This window comes from Hypoxylon fragiforme, assembly GCF_022984875.1.
Source record: "Hypoxylon fragiforme strain CBS 206.31 chromosome Unknown GGS25scaffold_3, whole genome shotgun sequence".
NCBI classification, from domain to species: Eukaryota; Fungi; Ascomycota; class Sordariomycetes; order Xylariales; family Hypoxylaceae; genus Hypoxylon; species Hypoxylon fragiforme.
The window spans coordinates 1,742,324-1,762,919 of NW_026054758.1; the positions used below are offsets into that span (position 1 = coordinate 1,742,324).

General features: G+C 47.0%; 8 protein-coding genes across 8 annotated transcripts; 3 read left to right on the forward strand and 5 right to left on the reverse strand.

Moving 5' to 3' along the window:
- Positions 1-839: 839 nt before the first annotated feature.
- Positions 840-1,766, reverse strand: GGS25DRAFT_481434 (uncharacterized protein). The gene has a single exon (XM_049260185.1). It carries the CDS (start codon positions 1,388-1,390, stop codon positions 956-958), a length of 435 nt encoding a protein of 144 aa, XP_049118882.1. The 5' UTR covers positions 1,391-1,766; the 3' UTR covers positions 840-955.
- Positions 1,767-2,027: 261 nt separating this feature from the next.
- GGS25DRAFT_481437 (uncharacterized protein) lies at positions 2,028-3,343 on the reverse strand. The gene is made up of 2 exons (XM_049260186.1): positions 2,462-3,343; positions 2,028-2,318 (listed from the first exon to the last, which is right to left on the reverse strand). The coding sequence occupies exon 1, from the start codon at positions 2,967-2,969 to the stop codon at positions 2,514-2,516; it is 456 nt and encodes a 151-aa protein (XP_049118883.1). The 5' UTR covers positions 2,970-3,343; the 3' UTR covers positions 2,028-2,318; positions 2,462-2,513.
- Positions 3,344-4,213: 870 nt separating this feature from the next.
- GGS25DRAFT_481442 (uncharacterized protein) lies at positions 4,214-5,062 on the forward strand. Its single transcript, XM_049260187.1, has 3 exons — positions 4,214-4,498; positions 4,587-4,728; positions 4,787-5,062. Exons 1-2 carry the CDS (start codon positions 4,327-4,329, stop codon positions 4,634-4,636), a joined length of 222 nt encoding a protein of 73 aa, XP_049118884.1. The 5' UTR covers positions 4,214-4,326; the 3' UTR covers positions 4,637-4,728; positions 4,787-5,062.
- A 323-nt stretch (positions 5,063-5,385) lies between these two features.
- GGS25DRAFT_481445 (uncharacterized protein) lies at positions 5,386-7,350 on the forward strand. The gene has a single exon (XM_049260188.1). The coding sequence runs from the start codon at positions 6,693-6,695 to the stop codon at positions 7,020-7,022; it is 330 nt and encodes a 109-aa protein (XP_049118885.1). The 5' UTR covers positions 5,386-6,692; the 3' UTR covers positions 7,023-7,350.
- Positions 7,351-13,161: 5,811 nt separating this feature from the next.
- On the reverse strand, positions 13,162-13,651 carry GGS25DRAFT_182520 (uncharacterized protein). Its single transcript, XM_049256638.1, has one exon. The coding sequence runs from the start codon at positions 13,524-13,526 to the stop codon at positions 13,251-13,253; it is 276 nt and encodes a 91-aa protein (XP_049118886.1). The 5' UTR covers positions 13,527-13,651; the 3' UTR covers positions 13,162-13,250.
- A 1,377-nt stretch (positions 13,652-15,028) lies between these two features.
- On the reverse strand, positions 15,029-15,412 carry GGS25DRAFT_519410 (uncharacterized protein; the record flags this gene model as incomplete). The annotated part of the gene is made up of 1 exon (XM_049263701.1): positions 15,029-15,412. The coding sequence occupies one exon, from the start codon at positions 15,410-15,412 to the stop codon at positions 15,029-15,031; it is 384 nt and encodes a 127-aa protein (XP_049118887.1).
- Positions 15,413-16,819: 1,407 nt separating this feature from the next.
- GGS25DRAFT_481451 (HSP20-like chaperone) lies at positions 16,820-18,688 on the reverse strand. The gene is made up of 4 exons (XM_049260189.1): positions 18,164-18,688; positions 17,629-18,024; positions 17,491-17,556; positions 16,820-17,374 (listed from the first exon to the last, which is right to left on the reverse strand). Exons 1-4 carry the CDS (start codon positions 18,183-18,185, stop codon positions 17,196-17,198), a joined length of 663 nt encoding a protein of 220 aa, XP_049118888.1. The 5' UTR covers positions 18,186-18,688; the 3' UTR covers positions 16,820-17,195.
- A 628-nt stretch (positions 18,689-19,316) lies between these two features.
- On the forward strand, positions 19,317-20,591 carry GGS25DRAFT_481456 (Snf7 family protein). The gene is made up of 2 exons (XM_049260190.1): positions 19,317-19,566; positions 19,788-20,591. The coding sequence occupies exons 1-2, from the start codon at positions 19,519-19,521 to the stop codon at positions 20,448-20,450; spliced, it is 711 nt and encodes a 236-aa protein (XP_049118889.1). The 5' UTR covers positions 19,317-19,518; the 3' UTR covers positions 20,451-20,591.
- Positions 20,592-20,596: the final 5 nt, after the last annotated feature.

The window sequence follows — 20,596 nt, forward strand, 5'->3', positions numbered from 1 at the left end:
GATAGATAGAGACAAGTCACCGACACGCGCACACGAAAACCGTGATGACAAGCCCCACCGTCCAAGCAATCACAAGCTTGGAAGTGTGTGATATACCACGGTAGGTTAGGGCAAGGGCATGCTTTTTTTTTCTTTTCTTTCGTTCAACCCCTGTTCGTCCGCACTGCTCTCTTATTCGGAGGGTCGGAGGGATTGCATTGTGTGAAGGAGGAGAGAAAAAAAAAAAAAAAAAAAAAAAAGAGGTGATCAATTCCGGATACCGTTGTGCGGAGAGTGTGCCCTATAAGATATCTGTTAATGTTCTCGCCTAGATTGCCTAGATGTAATATGTACATAGGTATGTTCGCCTATGTCGGTCGACACCGATCGTCAGCCTACCCGTTGGTTCCGCCTGCAAAGGTCGTCACAACCCTAAAACTCTAAAGTGGTCGGATCAAGATGGGCGTACCAAACACCTACCACACATATTACGTTAGATATCTAATTACTATGCTATCATAGGTATGTATGGTATGTATGGTATGTATGGTATATATGGTACCTGGCAGTACATACTAGAATAGTCAAGCCCACGCTATTCCGGAAAGGTGAGGGTTGGGTGGCTGAAATATTCGCCTTTAGATGTTGGATATCCTAACTACTACCTTTAGATGCTATACATAGATTTAACTAGTTTCCAACACTTGCAAATACTGGGAATCGTAGACCATGTCGTCGGTATGACCAGGTCCGGAAGGTGATAATCTGATAAAAATCCATACTCGACAAAAGACCAATACTAATATAATTCATATCCACCAGCTTTGAGTCACAGTTAACAATAATGAGTAAGGTAAGACTTTATTTTTGTTCTTATTTGTATTTTTAGATTTGATATCTTCCAATTATTCTACTAACTATTAACCAATTAATATATCCCTTTCGAGACAGTTTGCGCCTCTCTCTTGCTCATCTGTTAGTCTCCTAACTTCTGCCCAACAGAGACATCGTAATCTTCCAACAGCAACAACAACAACAAACATACTTGATGCCACCAACCAGTAGTTACATGCCTAACAAAGAGAAAAAAAAGTAACCTCATGTAGTAGGTACTGTAGGTGAAGAGAAGAAGAAAAAAAGTAAAAAAAGACAGGAATGCCAGCCAATAGGCCAAACCAACCTCCAACACCTCGGTGTGTTTCCGTCCAATCAGGTCCGCGAAACCCGAATACCCGGGTCGTCGATTCCTGTAACTCCTATTTGCACACACGACCACGCAGACCATACAATGGCATACATCCACATCCACATCCACACATGCAATCCACCCTTCTGCAAGCACGCATGTATGTATGTACGCACGTACGCACATACATACACACATACACACACACACACATAGTGCATACATAAATGCCTTTTCCAAGCATTTCGATCCCTATGCCGTCACTTTAGGCTGGGCTGCATCTCATCGACCACACTAGCGGCCTATTTTCTTCTTCTTCGTCTCCTCCATTCACCATTCTCCCTTCTCCATTCCTTCCTTCTTGTTCACCGCCAGACTCCCCCCTTGTTTTTCCTGATATGGAAGAAGAAGAAAAAAAGAAAAAAAAAGATATCCAAAACACATTAAACCCTGCTTGGTGGTAAAGCCTCTTGGGTTTTATTGCGGGACCTTTCTTTTTTTTTTCTTTTTTTTCTCCGCTTCTCCACCGGTTCCTTTCCTATGTACCGATACACACCGTTCACCTCCCGTCGTCGGACGCAAGTCATCTCGAAAGCAGTCGCGGATGGATCGCCCGCTTCCCCTCCCCCAAACCCAACTCCAGAAAAAAGAATTGTGGCTGAGACTAAGGAGCGCGTGGCGTTTTTCCGGGGACGACGGGTAGGTAGGTAGGTAAATAGTAGTTGTAGTTGTATCCAATGTGCAGTGTGTGTGAGTGACACCACGGCGCTAGAGTAAAGAAACAACCTCTTTGTTTTAATCTAGGGCGGCCGTGGCGTTCTTGTTACACCCACCCACCCACACACACATGGAACTGACTGACTGACTGACTGACTGACTGACTGACATATACATCTTGGTTTGATAGATAAAATGATAAAAATCCCCGTTGTGTGTATATATAAGTGGCGCGGGTAGGATGCATCCCAGCGCCGCGGCGTCATGCATCACCGCCTATTCGGCGGCCGATGCGTACCTATCTATGCACTGGGAGGGGGTGGTTGGTGGGTATCAGGGGTTTGGGTATCTCATCATTGGGGGTTAGGCGTTATGGTCGTTAAAAAATAATAGTGGTGGTGGTGGTGTTAAAACAAAATATATCATCGTCCAAATACTAGATTGTGGCGTTCATTAGCAACTGTACTGCATGCATACCAAGATACCGGATCACACCGCATTACATATCTTCAAAGAAGATGTGTGTGTGTGTGTGTGTGTGCAGTGTGGTGGTGCCGAAGAAAGAAAGAAAAGACTCACCATTATTAGTATAGCATGCATTCGATCTCCGACACGGGAGGGAAAGTCCGCCTCACTCTCCACCCTCGGTGATGACGTCGAGGTGCGCCGCCTTGCTGCTCTTCGGGCTCTTCTTCGAGCTGCTGCTGCGGCGCTGCTTCTTGGCCGCCTGGCGCCGGCTCTCCTTCTCCTTGAGCAGGAACTTGACGGCCTCGCGCTGCATGGCCATCTGCTCGCGCTGCAGCTGCAGCAGGTCGACCTCGCGCGCGATCGACGTCGGCGTCGTGCTCCCCGAGCTGCTCGAGATGCTGTGCGCGTCGTCCGACAGGTCGCAGGGGAACAGGTCGTCGTCCGACAGGTACGAGGTCGCGCGCTCCTCGTGCGCGTCGGTGAGCGAGGACCGCTGCGGCCACGAGGGGAAGGCGCAGCTGGACTGGTACGTCGAGTTGTGGGACAGGTAGCTGCTGCGCGGGATGTCCATCGGTTGCGAGGAGCTCATCGAGCTGTAGGAGCCGTATGGGCTGTACATGATGGCGGATGGTAGTAGTAGTTGTAGTAGTAGTTGTTATTGTTGTTGATTTCGTAGCAGCAGAAATATATAGTATATTTTTTTTGCTTCGCTTTCGTTTCGAAGAAAGTTGCGAGACTCGTGTATAAGTGTGGCGTCCGTGTAAGTCGAGTTGCGGGTAATAGGTGGATGTGATAGATATAGTTATCGCGATACGAATAGTGAAAGCGAATAAAGCTCGGAGCTGGGGTTGCTGAGTAGATTTATTATGTATTAGTTTGCTCCAAGGCAGGCTACGATGGTTGATCTGGGGAATCAAACAAGGGGAAGCAAAGGCATGGGACGGGAGCGCATGGGAAGGCCATGAGAACAAATATATACCGAAGAGGGTGTGTTGGACCGTGAATCATCGCCGCACGGAGGCAGCAACTTGTTGCTTGTTACATGTGCTACATACACCACCTACCACCTACAAAGCTACAACAGTACTTGTATTGTACATTACTACATCCCTCAAGTACTTTGTAGCAGTTTCCAGTTTCCCCCGTCCCCCACGTCGCAAATCACCCCCAGCAGACCGCCTGTCATTGTCATGGATGCGGGCAAGGAAAAGGGGGGGTGTGTGTGGCCCGGGAGGCAGGGAATAGGTGTCAACACCCAAGTCAACAACCAAGTCAGCCTAGACCGCCTTAACTGGAGTCAGCTTTCGAAACCCCCCCTCCCCTACAAAAATCCAGGCCCTTTTGCGAAGGCGGTCTTCCATTCCCCGAGCTGTCCCACCAATCAGGCGAGGACAAAGCAGTTGGACGGGGTTTGACACCGCTAAAAAGGAACGAGATCTATGGATGTAGGTAGTTATTATCTATCGACTCTGTTCTATTTTTTCTATTTTTTGTTCTACCCTAACTATCTGCATAGGTATACAAACCTACATATTATACCTACCTAACTAGGTATCTCTAAATAGTTACTAGTAAGGTATGGTTGGTTAGTTAGTTAGTTACGGGAGGACACAACTTTGACCAACTTTCTCAAACTAACACTAACGTGCGTGCTACCCACTAAGACGTGCGGATCTGCTATGTAGAACATCGCTGGCAACATACCGTTGGCATTTGTTTCGTCAGTGCTTTTCTCTTTTTCTGTTTTTGCGCCTTTTGGCATCCTCCAGAGCCCACACAAACTATTTTCGACCCCCGGCTTGGAACATTACATAGAAGGAGGGAAGAATCGGAGAGCCAAATTGCCAGACCGCGGGAATGTCCCTGCAGGGGAGGGAAGGGAAGAGGGGCCCCATTGAACAAGGTGCCATGGATCCGTGGTGGGAAGAAAAAAAAAGAAGAAAAAAAGCTGAGGGAGACGATCAGGGTTCAGCACCATGTATCCCACCTACGTTGGTGTATCATTATGTATGTTTGTATGTACATATGTAGCAGACCTGGGACTTCTTTTAGAGTCGTTACATACAGACCTAGTACCCTATCCGAGTGCCGCGGCCGGGTCCATCTCCCGCTTCCCTAGTATCCTAATTCCCAGCGTCCGAGTACCCCCTAGGCTAGGTTAGATTTCCCTCTAGCTTAGCCTCCGGGGCTGCTGTTCCCTATGTTACAGGGCTCCAGGGCTTATTAGATAACCTACTAGGCTGGGTACTTATATTACCTAGGTCGGTAGGTAGGCAATGGGTGTAGTTTAATAGGTGTATTTCAAGTTTAACCCAGGTTACGGTAATAGTGAGCCCGTAGCCGGTTCATTCACGGTCCTGGGAATACCAGGTACGTAACTATAAACCTAGGTTAGCAGCTATCCTACAAGGTAGGGGAGATTTTTCGGTAAATGACTTTGAAATTTAATTACGGGGTATGGTTATTAGATTAGAAGAGACAATATAATACAACACATTTCAATACCGGCAGTCGTCTCCCACAATGTAGCCCTGGAGGCAGCAGAATAATTCTCCAGATGTCGGTTTCCAACATCAGCGTGGTAATGGTGGATGTATTAATGGTTGATGATACTCTATACATACATTAGGTATTGTACATGCCTGGGTAGATTTTGTGACAGGCAGAATGTCAGGTATTATCGAAATCCCAATCTCACGGCTTGGTTTCCCATCTTCTTCCTGAAGAGCCACGCTGGGGAGGGGCTGATAGTTAATGGTGTAAATTACGGTTTGAATCCTGCCAAAGCCAGCCCGCCAGCCGAGCCACTGGGCTGTTTGAGGCTTTCCGTTGGTGCTTCCGTTGGTCGCTAGGCGGAGGATCGGTCACATAATTTTAGTTTCTCACTTACTATTCTCGTTTACTGACATGAGACACAACCAATTTTGTGACGAAGGAGGCGCTCCTCTTGACTTCTCTTTCGTTGGCTCTCGGGCACACATATTCACCTTGGGCAGGACTTTCTTTTCTGAAAACTGGGGGATGGATGTCTGTGTGTGTGTAGTATGTACTATGTATGTGTGTCCACTGTCCGCGTCCGTCCCGCTAGGCTAGCATGCATTGATTGCTTCATTTACAGATATGCTAGGCATGTAGGTAATGTTGTTCACTGGTATAATAGCCGTGTTTTATCTATCCGCTACTTTACTTTTGCCCTACACAAGAAATATACCCTCCGCATCCGATCACTTACGGAGACCAAAAAAAGAAATGCACACTAGAAATTATAATATTAATAATGATAATAATAGTGCCTAGTAGAAAAGAAAAATAAAAAGAGAAATGGAAATAAGACCCTCGGGATTCGAAGATGCATATGGTAAGGTGGCTCGGCTGTTGAAGTTAAGGGGTGAATGACTGACTAAATGGATGGATGGATGAGTGAGAGGCAATAGTCTATCCGTTGTGTTGCCTTTTTCGTTTAACGACGACGATACTGCTGATGACGTTAGTCGCTCGCAGGGCTGTCTAATGATATTCTCGCATCTGGTTTCCTATGCGCCACGCTGGTCGGTCTGCAGTCCGTCCGCGGCTCAGCAATAGTGAGTTGTATCGGTCCAAACCGGCTGCGTTATAGATAGGACACTGCATGCCTAGTACATACATACAACATACCCTAAACCTACATATCATATGTATCGTGCATCAGGTTGGGTATAGGTGAGTTAGCTAGCTGACCGCACATTTTCTCGTTGTGCTGGCCAATGCCGGCATTTCTCCCCAGACCGCTTACCCAAACCAAGACACAACTCTCGTATAGGATACCTTAGGTAGGTAGGAGGGGGCCTATGTAGGTAGGGACCTTCGAATTGTGTGCGTCTGTCTCAATCTTGCTAACATCTTGCTTGCCTTCGGTGTTTGATTTTCTGCCTAGGTAATAGCGTAACGGATGCGTTGCGTGAGAAACCCCAAAGAATTCCCCAGCGGAAGCTACCCTAGGAAGATCTCGTAATCAGGAGTACATACATACATACCTAGGTTAGCCTGGTTAGGTAGGAGAAGGAGAAAGAAGGAGTAGGTAGGAGGACCGTTTTGCGATCCTGACTCAGACGCATCGCAACACAACTCTTACATGTTGACACCATAATCCAACCCTACGTCCGTAGCAACAGGAACAATCAAGAAACAATATAATCCAACAAAAAGACGAGAGCGAGACAGATACAGATAAAGAATAGAAGATGGTTGCTTACTCCCTATTCCTATGTACAGACAACGTAATCCGGGATCGGGTTTTGAATAGTACTACATACCACATACCTATGCACTTACCTACTTACCTAGGTAAGTATTGCTTACGAATATGACCTCTTTCTCCGTGGATGAAGGTAGGAAATGTATGTGTCTGCTATCATTTCGGGATCATGTTGTTGGTGAGCTTCCCCATTTCACGATCATATCCGGTTGCGGCTGTGGTGTGTCGGTGTTGGGCATCGCACACCATTTTTTTTTTTTTTTTTACCACCTGGGCATTCCACCTTACTGTTACATGACGTATGGCCTATGGAGCTCTATGTATGTATGTAGGTGTATATCAACCTCCCGTCTCCATTATGTGGTACAGCAACATGTTCTACCCATATACCTACCCACGTTAATAATGGTTCCAATTGTCGGGACCGCACCTCGATAGGCAGGCCACATGTGTACATAGGTGCTAGATAGAAATACGTAGACTGGACGGACGCGCACACGCAATAATGCATGTTACCGGCTTCAGCTTTATTAAGGTTCTCCTACCAGAAGCCAACGTTGAAGGTAACAAGCGTAACAAGCGTTGCAAAACAAACATCTTTGAAGGGTTTCGATATAAATGCATAGCATATAATATCTACACCCAGATATAGGGTATGTAGGTACTATTCTAGTATCAAGCTGTGGTAGGGTTACAGCGGCAAAAAAATGTTCTAGAAAGAAATTCGCACGACCTTCGGGGCCCACGTTGACCGCTTCGTATTTACAGCCGGTACCCAGTAAGGGAAAATCTGGAGTTTCTTACTAGGTTTAGTAGGTTAGGTATGTGGTGTATTCTTGAACGCTTGGATCCGAGCGAGGCATGTCAGGTATTTGGGGGGGAGCTGATTGACAGTTGTACCCTGCTACGCCCCAGATTTCCGGGTTTCCCGAGAGGTTCTAGACGAAAACAAAGATAGGGCAAAGGAAGGGTCAACGCGACCGAAGGTCATCCAAAGGGCAAGGAGTCGTCGCAAACAAACAAAAACATCGGTTGCGTGATCTATAATAAAAACAATGCTATGTATTATTACCTAGTATCATCAGGACTGCACAAGTACCTAGGTTAGTAAAGGTCTATCAAACAACAAACAGACCAGACAATCAGAACAAGTAAGTCAAAAAGTCAAAGATAGCCCAAGCGACTGGGCATAGTTTGCTCCAGAGACGGGTTGATCTTTGCCTAATTTCTAGAGTTTCCCGTATGACTCCTATGTCTAGACAGGTAAGTCGGTATTATTAAGTCATTCAGTTCAGGCAGTTAGTCAGTCAGTCAGTCAAGTCGCAACGTCTCGCATCGAATCGACATGAATGCCGCGCAAGTGCCTCGTGCTTAGACATCCTTAAGCCCAAATGCTTCTCTGTCCTGTCCTATGTCTTCCGATAATTTGACCGAGGGCAACGAATAACATGGCACCGGCGCCCCTTGCGCCCGCCGAGGCCTAATACATAGTAATAAGCGTTCGTCGGCTCATCGCCATCCAGCTAAATCGCGCCGCAGAGTAACCGAAGCTAAGATAATACGTATTGTAAAAGTGACCAATATCAGAACCCCCCCCATTCACCAAGATTTTGATACATTTATTAGTTATACGGCGAACAAAGTCCCGTGTGAACACGGGCCAGAAACCAACCACGGGGACAAAAGGGCCAAGTCAGGAATAAATCGGAACCAATCCATCCATCCATCCATCCATCCGTATCATTCCAAGTCCGCCTACACCCGATCATTCGTCGTGAGCAGCCACGCTGTTGCCTGCGCACTGCCACCGAGGATTCACGAGGAAGACTCATAATGACAATGTTTGCCATGTACTGTAATACTATGTAGGTACCTATGTAACGCGAGCCGTGAGGCGGGAAATGTCACTTTGTAGTCAAAACGTGGCGTGGCGATCTTTAAAGATGGACATGGATGTATCCAACTGCCTCGGCACCTTTCATTTGGGAATTATGTAGTCCACAAATGGCAATCTATGATTCTACATAACCACCATGCTGGTTTCCGTCTCTTACGTAGGTACGCACTGCTAACACCGACATCTGGAGTTTCATAGGCAACCCGCAGTGAAGATCAACATTTGAACTTATAAAGTAGGTACGTGTAGTTATACGAACATTGAAGTTCAAGTAGTATGTAGCAAGTAAATGAGGTCATGCAGGTACCTACACGTAGCCAAGCTACATATCCAGCATCGTTTCGTGAAGAGTGTCCCAGGTGATAACTATCTCAAACAACAACTTTCTCGTGAGCAAAAGGATCATGTTTCTTGTCCCAGTTCAGCAGGTGTTGGAATATACTGTATTATGTAGTATCATCCTTCGCATCCCCTTAGAATAGGTACTACCACCACGAAATCAATTTTTAGCTACAGTACTGTGCCCCCCAATAGATGACAATGGGGGTCAGGGAGCAGCAGCGACAAGGGGATCATCTCGGAACCCTGAATCCCACGCTGCCTGCCATACCCGGAGTTTCTTCGCGAAACCCCGTGGGTGATTGATTGACATCTCGGTTTCTTTCTTAGTCAGTGAACAAGCGAATTGCCTTGTAGAGAACTCCGAACGCTTCGCTTGGCGGTTCGCTGCATTACATATTAAGAAGCTGGGGAAATGTGGCAAATTTACTAAGTACAACAATAGGTACCGAGATATACCGAGATGTTCGTTCGCCGCAACGTGATATCCATGGATATTCTCGTCGGGCCTTTAGTAAGATTGCGAACTGTAGCTGTACCTTTACCTGTAACCTAGGTATGTATATACCATAGTAGTATGAAAATGCCGATGCGGTATTATGTTTGTATGAACACGATGCCGTGTTTTCTACTTGGCCAATTTAGCTAGGTTAGATTGTCCCCGCGGGAATGATAGATGAAGTCGAACTTGATAGAAGCTTGCGAAGAATGGCCACCATCCATATGGATATATGTATCATTGATGTAGGTACCCCAGGTAGGTAGCCACTTTGCCGCTTCGTCGATTTAATATAATAAGGTTATTAAACTCAATAAACTCTCCCCGGATTCGTGTTCATCCAAGTCCCGAGACAAAAAGTACAAAAAGGAAAAAAAAAAAAAGAATAAGAAAAAAAGAACGGGAACATTGAATTTTAATGAAATTCAAAGTTGAGAGTCTCCAAATTTATATTGCGAATCATTCAATTAATTACATACATTAGGTACATATCGATAAGTCTGGGGTAAGTGAATTAGTCATTGTTGGGGTTTCTTTTAAACGTGCTTCTCCGCTCCGCCATGTTGCGTCAATTTAGATCAATTTGGAGAAATGCATGTACTTTGTAGATTCATACATAATATTATACTCCGTATGTAACTACCTAGGTACTCTTCATAACAAAGAACATCAATTGATTGAAATAATTGTGGTTTGCCGAACTTCGTGCGAGTTCATCTTGCCGCGATTTTAATCATCCATCATGATCCATGTCCTAGGCAATGAAGTACCTACGCCTATTTATCGGCAAGCAATTTGAAGCAAACCATACCGAGGTCACCGGCCAGCACCCATAATGTACCTATTTGATACGGCCCGCTTTACATTAGATACATTATAGTATGTATCTTTGAACGGCATCTTCAACATTGAATTCTTTTACACGCATCTTCATTCTTACACTTTGATCTCACACCACATGTCAACATTGAATATTACATGTAAATATCAAGTATCATCAAGTACTCCATGTATCTACCTACTACACTACTACACTACTACACTACACCACCTATCCACGGTAGCCTATCGAAGAAACCACCAATCCAGAGACCGATCTTCATCCCCGGCCTCTGTTCTACACACCACTCACCACTCACAACTCAAGAGTCACACACAAAGCTACCGTACATTGGTATTGTACCATGGGGCTCGGACGATCTACGCCAAGCCATCCAGAAAGCAAACTAAAAGCTTAAAAAGTCGAATCACGTCTCTTCAAACAGCTATCGTACTGATTCGTACATCGTTACATGTGACAAAAACCCACGCATTGGTTCTTGACTACTAAAACACACACATTATCAAAGTTCTAGATTCCAGATTACTTACGCGACAGGCAATGCGTCGTGCACATCTCACATTCCGGACTGGGCCATTTCGTTCCTTGAGAAGAGAAGAGAAACAGGGTAAGGTGTAGTAGAGGTACCCAACTACCTAGGTTAGGTAGGTAAGTAATGGGGGGGTAAGGTAAATTGAAGGTTGCAACTCTTTTTTTAATTTTGGTTTTGGGCTTTCTCCGGCGTTCCTATCATCGTGAAGCCCAGCGCCCTAAGCTAGGTATGCTTTGCTGTTTGCTAGATAGCTACCTACCTACCCCTATTAGGGGAAAGGGGCAGACTCTGGAAGCGAGGAGTTTTCGTCTGGGGTTTCAATATTCTATCTACTTATGTGCCAATCTATATACGTACCTAGAGCATTCCTACCTACCCAAATCGCGCCCGCAGCCCAGAGCTGCACCTCGGAGCAATACTGGCACTCCTCGACGTTGCAAAATGCAACCCCGCAACGCTTTCGCTCTCGAGAAACGCAACGGTTGAGGCCCAATGCTATGCTTTAAAGAACTAATTATTACTGCTTTGCTTCTTCGACAAGGGGAAGCAGATGATACTAGGTTAAGTAGGTAGGTAGGTAGGTAGGTATTCGTTGTTCATTCTTTCATAATATACGAACCCCCCTTCCCCCTTCCCCCTGCCCCTCACTTTCCTTATCTCCCCCTGTCGTATCGCCGGCGCGTCGCAGGCTTGCTTAACAGGTCCGGTCCGTTGCCGGATCATTGTAGTTAGCATTTCCACCTGCGTGCTTTGGACAATGATATATGCGTATGCGTATGCGTATGTATGGTTATCAGTCTACTTCAAACTCAAGGCGGGATCTCCTTTTCCTTTAAGTGGTTGTTGAGCTTTTGTTTGCTGTCCTGCTTCTTTTCTTGGGGCGCTTTCCGTCTGCAGGGAGTTTCTTCTTTTCCTTTTCCTTTTTTATTAATAAGGGAGAAAAGGATTAAGGAAATGCCGCCATACATATGTACATGTGTGTACTAGGTATGTATGTATGTATCTGTTTGTGTGTTCCAGCATACATAGTACACAGGTAGTTAGTTAGTTACCTAGGTACCCCGGCGATGACTTCATGCAAATTAATCCCCGACAGCGGCTGCAGCTTTCGAACGTGGCAGGCCAGGCCGGCCGGCCGAACAAGTGGCCCACGATGGCTTCGAACGCCTACGGTGATTTGCGCGAACACTTCATATGACTTATGCGACGACAGGGCACAGGGCCTCTCCGGTGTGTGGTTTTTTTTCTTTCTTTCGCTGTAGCAGTCGGCGCTATGCGACGCAGTTTGTATGAATCACACGCCGGATACACTTACTTACTTACCTGCTTGCTTTCTCATGCTGGAAGGGAAGTATGTATGCTATGTATATGTATGTAGGTGAGGTGAGGGCTTTTTTTTCTTCTTCTTATTATTCCCCGTTGATCAATTGGTCCGGCGATTGAAGCCGGGATTGTTCGTGATGGGGAGAACGCTCGCGATGTTCGAGGTATAGATATGGGTGCTAATTAGTATCGTACCGTGTTGTGCTGCAGATATGTAAGTATTGTACCTATACCTGTCTATGTAGCATGTCTAGCATACATACGTCTCGATGAAGAAAAGTGATGGCAATACCTTGCGCCGCTATCACATTCTCGGATGCTGATTACCCCGGAGGGAAACGGGACCTTCCCATTCCATCCCAAGCCTCTAATGCTTAGGTATACCTGTCTTATAATTATGCTCGGGCCCGTATACTGCGAGTGATAGAAAAGTGATAGATGCCATGTGCCTATCTAATTTTCCAGCCCTTCACTCTTTTGGATTGTTTTTTTAGGGAGTTTTTTTTTTTTTCCTTTTTATATCTGCCCAGGTGTCTTACATAACTCCGAAGTGTGATGTGATGTGACGGATTTGCTAGGGCCGGCACATGACCGACGAGACCACTTATCCCCCCCATACGGACCGCCGAGCCGCGGGAGAACCACTACTAAGCCAGGTACTGCATAACCCTGCCTACTAGGCTAGGTAAGATGATACTATTAGTTATGCCACTCTCTTATAATAATACCTCTTGCCCTACAAGGCCGGTTCACTTGCCATGTATAACTGGATCATAATAAAAGACTCTCTCCCCCCCATACTATAGATCTTAAGACTGCTCTACTATAGAGATGCGATCCTACAGTAGGTAGATCGGCCCACATACATACATACCTACATACCGTGATACAAATATCAAGCGCTGCCGACTTTTCGACGATGGCGTGATTTGATTGACGAGTCCCAGCTTTAAAGGGAACGTTACGCGCTTATTCCTCTTTTTTTTTTTTTTGCTATTATTAATAGAGCTGGCAATGTTATAGGCGTGCTTCAGATTGCGCGGCGCATAGAACCTCATAGTTGGTCGCGGAAGGAGGGCGGCAATTAGCTTACCTACCTAGGTAGTTGAAGAACACTCGGGTTTAGTTACCTATCATCAGCCCTATGGCCGGTAGGTGCCCAGATGAGTGGTAATGAACTGAGGCAGCTGGAATGGATGAATGAACTAGGTGTATATTCTTGCAACTATGCCGGATCAGTGTGTGGATGCCATTGCTTTGCCATATTGTTCTCTCTTATACCTACGTTGAATGGAAACGTGCCTACCTAGGTAAGCGCTAAGTGGATGTTGAGGGTTCAATCTGGACCGCAAGCGTTTAACGCGGCAACAGTGATGAGGCTGTAGAGCCAGACAGCTATCTAAACTGTTCACCAGGTCGTAGGGTGCCAGAAAAGGGGTTATATCAACTTTGCTCTTACCCTCAATTCTAACAATCGCCAAAATACATACCAAGCTGGCGTAGGCACACATTATGGTCTGCTGATTTTCGCAACTTGTATTTCAAGCTCAAGCGACCAGGGAGGTAGTACAAGAGCCTCTGAATAGGGGCATATTCGGAAAGGTAGGTATCTATAAGTCATAGTTGTGGCTGAGATAAGAGTTGGATATGATTCATATGCCACTGTTGAACCACGAGAGAAATGAGCATACAGAAAGGGGCATGCATTATTACTAGGCATTCAGGTGCGGCTCTACGGCTTATTGCCTAGGTGCCTACTCCTTACTTAGTCTTGCATAATTCAAAGGGGCCTGAAGTCTACGAGCGTATGCCCCGTAAAGCCAGAGAACTGAGTAGCAAGGACAAGCTACATACTCTCAGGACAAGGTATCCCATACCCTCTGAGATATAAAGCCCTAACCTAGTTGTATTCCTCATAACAGCCGCTGCTTGTGAAGGCTGGCGTGAGTAGGCAACTCAGGTGCCAGAAGTGCATACTCTAGACACACGACCAGTCTTACACTCGATAGCTAACATACATGTACCTATAAAAGGAGCCTGCATGACTACCGGCACCAAGGCTTATAAAGTCCAATGTGCACATGAATAGGGGGAAAGTGCTTAGTGTGATATTTCAAAGAAGCTTCCAATTAACAACGTTGGTTAGTCGAACAGAAAGGAATCAAAAAGGGAGGATCAGCTAGTATGATTCCCAAGACTCGGCATTCGGTGGGTAGAAGGCTAACCTTAGTCTTCATTGCCTGGTAGCTCCTATGCAACTATCTCAATGACTCAGGGGGTAATAGGGGATGGGCAGCCTGACATCATGTCCAGATAAGTCCTGAGAAATATCTAGCTTAGGTAGGTATGCTACCTACCCAGTACTGTGCGATAATGAGCATGAGTCTTCCATTATATCACATTCATCTACCCCATCCCTTTATATATTCCGTTCGTCTCTCTCTTGGTGCTTTTCTGATAAGCCTCAAAATCCCTAGAGTAAACACCTATCACAGACGACCTGAGAACTTGCGTCTACCAACTACCTCGATCAGCTGCTGGGCAATCTTGGTAGGGGAAAGGTGATTTAAATCTACCTAGCTACAGCAAACACCGAACAGGCCCACCATTTACATTTCCCTCCGACAGAAACGTTGTCGTGATATTGACCATTCTTCCCTCCATAATACAGCTCCTTGCCCATCCTTTCTTTATACATAGGCCTTACACCTCCCTTACAAACTCCTGTAGACTCCTCTGAAATGTGTCGAGATAGATATACATCTACAATCCAGCAAAAGCAGCACCTTTGAAATTCGGCATCCGTCTAACCACCTCTATACCCCCCTACCCACTTTGCAACCTTTCCTTTGCCGTGAAATCATGCCAACGCCTGACCATCTTATCAACACCTCACATCGAAGAGCAAGCAGATAGGAAAACCCTGTAAACCGCACACCAAGCACAGCCCGCATACTTGCCTCCCTCCCTAGTACATATACCCCGAGTAGGTAGGCAGGTGTATACTAGGCATTCATCCACTTCCTCCTTGCCCTGCCGCCGTAGCAGATGTGGTAGCGTAGTAATACTGCAACGCTGCCTGCTGCTGCCCGGACTGTTGCTGGTGGTATCCCTGGGCAGGTGGGTGCACCGGGGGCGCGTAGTACGACTCGTCGCGCGGCCAGGCAGTGAGGAAGGCACCGTCTCTTGATGCCTTGGCTGCATCTACCGCTGTCCAGTAGCCGGAAGAAGAGGAGGCTGAAGTTGAAGCAGAAGTGGCTGCAGAGGATGGTGTGGATGAAGACATTGGCTGGGTTGACTGCTGCTGCTGCTGCTGCTGCTGCTGTCCTCGCGCTGGATAAGAAGGCGCGGTCGTGGCGAGACGCGGACGGGCTGGCTTCTTGGTAGCGTGAGGCATGGCTGCGGGTTTTGGATGTATATATGTAGGTATATATGCCAGTTACCTGGGTTAGGCAGGTAGGTATTTTTATACTTGTAGGTTTTCCGAGACGTTCAATGCCGTCAAGGTGAATTTTATAAGAAGTATGGTATTGGGTATGTGATAGACAGACGAGTTTGTTTACATTGAAAAGTGAAGCCGCGGGAAAAAAGAATGGTCCAGAGGGTGGCAGAAATCTAGAAGTAGAGTTTACTAGATCGAAGAGGTGAGGAAGTGGGAGCGCCTTTATACTCAAAAGTAACAGCATGGAGCAAGAGCCATGGGAGAGGAGTACGCGAGACGGACCTTCTACAAGAAAAAAAAAACTCACATACTATAGGGAAACCTCATTCAAGACGCACAAGAAGGAGCGCAAAGCAAGCAAGCACGGCACGCGAGAAAGGAAAGAAAGACACACACATCTTGTTCCGTCGTGCTGCAGGCGCGACTCACGGGAGGCAAGACCCAGCAGAATGGTTCCGTTCTACAGCCCCCCCTCTCCCTCCCTCCCTTTCCCCTTCGCCACCGGGAACTATTCGTCTAGAGAAGTTGGCATATACAACATTGCAACACATATACATACATCCATGGATATATATGTACAGCATGAAAAAAGCAGATAGACGAGATAGAAAAAGGTGCCGAATCTTGCAGTTCCAAAGTGCAGCTTCCGATCTTCCCTGAGTCAGTCAGTAGAACAGATCCCTCGTAACATATTTATTTTGACACGAAGGCCCGACTTAAGGCGACCTACCTTCAATTAACCCTTACATACTTACATACATAGTACCTAACCACCTCCCCACGACACGCGCCATGCAGGTACCGCGCCGGATAGATTTCCCCGTGGGAGGAGGTAACCAGAAATAGAAAACAGCTCGGGAGGGAAGCCAAAAAACAAAGGAAAGGAAAAAAAAAGGAGAGAAAGAGAGATCATCATCAAAGATACCTACGGAGACAAGGAAAAGGAGGGAACCAGAGAGACAGATACACGTAAATATTGAACCCAGGTCTCTGTAAACCGTGTCGCGAGACAATCTTCATGGGATCCCGTCAGGGGCTGAAAAGAATTAAAAGCTCCAAAAAAATGGAAGATTGACAACGGGAATTATCGTGACACCAACTTAAAGACTCGCAGGGCCGGGACTTCGGACACGGCCAATCACATAGGGCATGGAGTATTGCGGCTACCCAGCTTGCCGAAGTTCGAGACATTCGTCATGAACAATTAGCTTCTCGTAATGAATGATTTGAGGCTTGTGGGACGGATACAATGTGTAACCAAAGGCGACATGAGTGCTTAAGCCCTGAAAGGTGGAAGGTTCCTACCTAGCTAGAGGTTAGTCAATGTGTGGGATTCGTATATACTTGATCTGGATCTGGATCTTGACATGGAACTGTGACCCCTTGTTTATTGTTGACTGTTCACTAGCTACCTGGGTATGTTGTTATTCACTGTTCATGGCCGAACTCTATTAAGATTCCTGATTGTCATGCTGCAGGGGAGACTGCAGGAGAAACTGCTTGATTACTTAATAATAAAATCCATTCCCATCGGATTCCAGCGTCAAGTACACAGGTAACCTAACCTCCTAGCTAGCCAATAGCTCGCCGGTTTCCGAAACATGCCTGAACCGCATCACTACTTGTCAATTCGATTTGCGCCTAAAATATCTTTGGGCTTGACAGGACGGGTACAACTAGTCTAGTATAAGGAAACCGCGGGAGGGCGAAGGCCTTTGTAGCTCGTTCGATAAGTCCTTTACGCTGGTGCCTTGGTCTCCTCAGCTTCCTTGATCTCCTCTACCTTGCTCTCTGTCTTGGCCTCTTCGTCACCTTCGAGGGCTGGCATTTCGTCGTCGTCATCTTCATCGTCTTCTTCATCGCCTCCACCCATGTCGCCACCGAGCTTGGAGAAGTCGATACCGCTGAAGTCGCCACCTCCTGATGTTTATATGTTAGTTGAAGTGTTTTGTAGCTTATGTTTGGAGAAACTTATTACGTACCCATACCACCCATACCGCCCATGCCGCCCATGCCGCCCATGCCGCCCATGCCGCCCATGCCACCCATACCTCCCATACCTCCCAAACCTTCCATGCCACCCATTCCTGGCATGCCTCCTATAATGAGCGTTAGTGATATCATCCATAAAGGCTAAAGGCTAACGACTAGTGCCTTTCAAGGTTACATACCCATGCCGCCGCCAAATTGCGACAAATCATCCTCAGGAGCCTCATTCTGCTCATCCTCATCGACCCACTTGTCAAAGTCGGTCTTTAGGAATTGGACTTTCTTAGCTTCCTTGAGCAGACGGGGCCAGTAGGCATCGTCAAGTTCCTTCTTGCGCAGTTTTAGCTCGACGTTACGGGCAGTATGGTGCACATTGCTGGCAGCGGGGTCGATCTCAGCATAGAATGTGAGGTCCAAGTGGTATGTTCGCTTGAGTGTGTCTGAGTGGCCGGTGAAAGTCAAGGTTGTTGGCTGCAGATCAAGCTTCAGATTCTCCTTGGGTACATCGGGAACCGAGATAGTGAGATAGATGAAGTTCTTCTCGGGGTCGGTGTTAGAGGAGCGCTGAGCCCATAGAACTGCGCACAAAAACAGTGGTTAGTTTTGGATTTTCATTGGAATTAATAGGTTAATAGCTGTTGTGTAGTCTAGATCTAATAGGCACGTTCTACCTAGGTGCATATAATGTGTGGTATTGGGTAGGTATCGTCAACTCACCTTCGGGAGTAACCTGCGACATGTTGGCAGCGATGATGTAGTAGTTTCTGATGATAGTGGGGTATATGTCGTTGAGTGTCTTATAGAAAGATTGAAATAGGTGGGAGCGGGGTTGTTAAATAGTGATCTCAACGTTGAAAAATAACGACGTTGAACTTGTTCGACAGATAACAGAAAAAATGGGATTTATCGAATTGGTAGGAAGAGGATAGAAGAAAAGCGGTGGAATGCGGAAAACCGTCACAAGAAAAAAAAATAAGTATGAGGTTGTTCTAAAGCTTAAAGATGAAAAGCAACTGCTTGCACCTGCACCCCTCCGTTAAACATCGAACCAGCACGAAAGCGGCGGAAGAAGCAGCAGGGCTGGAATCGAATGGGGGGCAGGTGCCTGACTTGCTCATTGGTTTCACTTTCGCACTGTAATTAAAAAATTCATTTGATTGATTTGATTGGATAAAAGTCGTGCGAAAGTATTTTGGAGATGTACTTCCGGAGCATACGAGGTACATTACCATAACATATCATACCTATTAAGTACATGTAATAGACGATATTCTCAACGTTCAGTTACTGCATACAATGTAGCACAAGTAGCATGCATATGTGCATGCATATGCTATGTAGGTATGTGGTGTCAACTTGATAGATCAATCGTATTCTATACAATGCCTCACAAGCTGCGTCATTTTCAGAAGCAGGGGAACATTATAACAGGAAGGGCCAAGATGAAAAAGGAAGAAAAAAAGCAAACTCCGAGATGACTGCATAAAGGTGAAGTTTGATAGAAGCCCTACGCTACGGTGTAGGTTCCAAAGCCCTGGTTTCATCTGCAGGTAGATTATTGAAGTTGCATTCGTTACGGTTGATACATGTCCATACAATCCATATGTAATCAGTGATCACAATCAATTGATATTTTCCAGGTATGCAAGTAACACAAATACGGATACAGTGAAGTATGTGAATTACAAGTCTGGCTAGATACATAAAGTTTGTACGGTGGAACCTTTCCCACTGTGCAGATTTTGCTGCCTTGCACAGGACTTTAGCGGGGTTAGGCTGGTTCCTGGGCACTGGGGCCACTGCAACGTCATTAGATCGCATTATCAACTATCCGTGTCTTTATCGGGTTCGTTCCTCTCTATCGGTTCCCCTAATCGAAACCTGAACCACCCATACTAAAATCCCATACTAAATCGTGCCAATCCCTCTTAACCACTTCAGCTCCCCCGGACTGCTCTGCCAGATCCCATCTAAGGCATCTCGGCAGGAGCCGTCCTTGTCGAGCTTTATTCCACATATTTACAACATCAATTTTTCAACCTGACCGTCTCCAACAACCCATATTTGCCAAGATGGAGACCATCAAAGCCCTCTTCGTCGCGCCGGATCCCAATGCCCAGGTGAGCTCAACCAAACGCCTCCCTCCCTCCCTCTCCTCTCCTCCCTCCCCTTCCGTTCCCTCACACCGACCCACTCTATATGCTCCCCGGGTTTATCGAAGCGCACGTGTAGGGAACCCATTAGGCAGAGAGAAAACCACCCAGCCAGGCCTCCTTTACAACGAGAAACAAGACCCCTATTCACTAACAAAACCGTCCCTCCCCTTCGAAAAAAACAATAGATGCGAAAATGCAACACGATAATCCGCTCCAACATCCGCAAGCTCGACCGTGACATCGCGCAAGTGAAGCAAGTCGAAGTGAAGACCAAGAACCTGATCGTAGCCGCGGACCGACGCGCGCAGCGCAACCCCTCACAGGCGCGGCAAGCCCAGCGAGAGGTGCGGGACTTCGCGCGGGAGCTCCTGCGCGCGCGGCGGACCTCCGCCCGACTCATCACGTCCAAAGCGCAGCTCAACAGCGTGCAGATGCAGGTGCACGAGGCCTTCGCGGTGCGGCGCATCGAGGGCAGCATCCGCGCCTCCGTCGGCGTCATGAAGGACGTCAACGCGCTGATCCGCCTCCCCCAGCTCGCCGGCACCATGCGCGAGCTCTCCCTCGAGCTCATGAAGGCCGGCGTCATCGAGGAGATGGTCGGCGACTCCTTGCCCCTCGACGACGGCCTGCTGGAGGAAGACGAGGAGGAGGAGGCCGAGGGCGAGGTCGACAAGGTGCTCGGCGAGATCCTCAAGGGCCGCATGGAGAAGGCGGGCCCGGCGCCCAGTGCCCCGCTGCCCGCACAGGCACAGCAGCAGCCGGAGCAGCAGCAGCCGGAGGAGGAGGAGGAGGACCAAGAGGCCATGATGGACCAGATGCGTAACAGGCTCGAGGCATTAAGGAGCTGAACTGAGAGACTACTGTTACCTTTTCTTTGGCCCATTCATTTTTACGTTCGCCAGGTCGGGTAGAAAGTTTGCTTCACTCATAAATTTGTATCGGCGTTACGGAGTCGTGTTTTTTGCGTGCGAGAACGAGCGAAGGGGAGGAAGAG

What these genes read in the sequence shown, in the direction of transcription:
- GGS25DRAFT_182520 (XM_049256638.1), bottom strand. Translation starts at nt 13,526, where the DNA reads ATGTGTGCCTACGCCAGCTTGGTATGTATTTTGGCGATTGTTAGAATT.
- GGS25DRAFT_481442 (XM_049260187.1), top strand. Translation starts at nt 4,327, where the DNA reads ATGTATCCCACCTACGTTGGTGTATCATTATGTATGTTTGTATGTACA. An exon ending in TCCCAGCGTCCGAGTACCCC is followed by an intron (nt 4,499 to 4,586) that starts CTAGGCTAGGTT and finishes TAGATAACCTAC; the next exon opens with TAGGCTGGGTACTTATATTA.
- GGS25DRAFT_481451 (XM_049260189.1), bottom strand. Translation starts at nt 18,185, where the DNA reads ATGTCGCAGGTTACTCCCGAAG. An exon ending in GTCGCAGGTTACTCCCGAAG is followed by an intron (nt 18,025 to 18,163) that starts GTGAGTTGACGA and finishes TTTTGTGCGCAG; the next exon opens with TTCTATGGGCTCAGCGCTCC. An exon ending in GCAATTTGGCGGCGGCATGG is followed by an intron (nt 17,557 to 17,628) that starts GTATGTAACCTT and finishes CGCTCATTATAG; the next exon opens with GAGGCATGCCAGGAATGGGT.
- GGS25DRAFT_481456 (XM_049260190.1), top strand. Translation starts at nt 19,519, where the DNA reads ATGGAGACCATCAAAGCCCTCTTCGTCGCGCCGGATCCCAATGCCCAG. An exon ending in CGCCGGATCCCAATGCCCAG is followed by an intron (nt 19,567 to 19,787) that starts GTGAGCTCAACC and finishes AAAAAACAATAG; the next exon opens with ATGCGAAAATGCAACACGAT.
- GGS25DRAFT_481445 (XM_049260188.1), top strand. Translation starts at nt 6,693, where the DNA reads ATGACCTCTTTCTCCGTGGATGAAGGTAGGAAATGTATGTGTCTGCTA.
- GGS25DRAFT_481437 (XM_049260186.1), bottom strand. Translation starts at nt 2,969, where the DNA reads ATGTACAGCCCATACGGCTCCTACAGCTCGATGAGCTCCTCGCAACCG.
- GGS25DRAFT_481434 (XM_049260185.1), bottom strand. Translation starts at nt 1,390, where the DNA reads ATGTATGCACTATGTGTGTGTGTGTGTATGTGTGTATGTATGTGCGTA.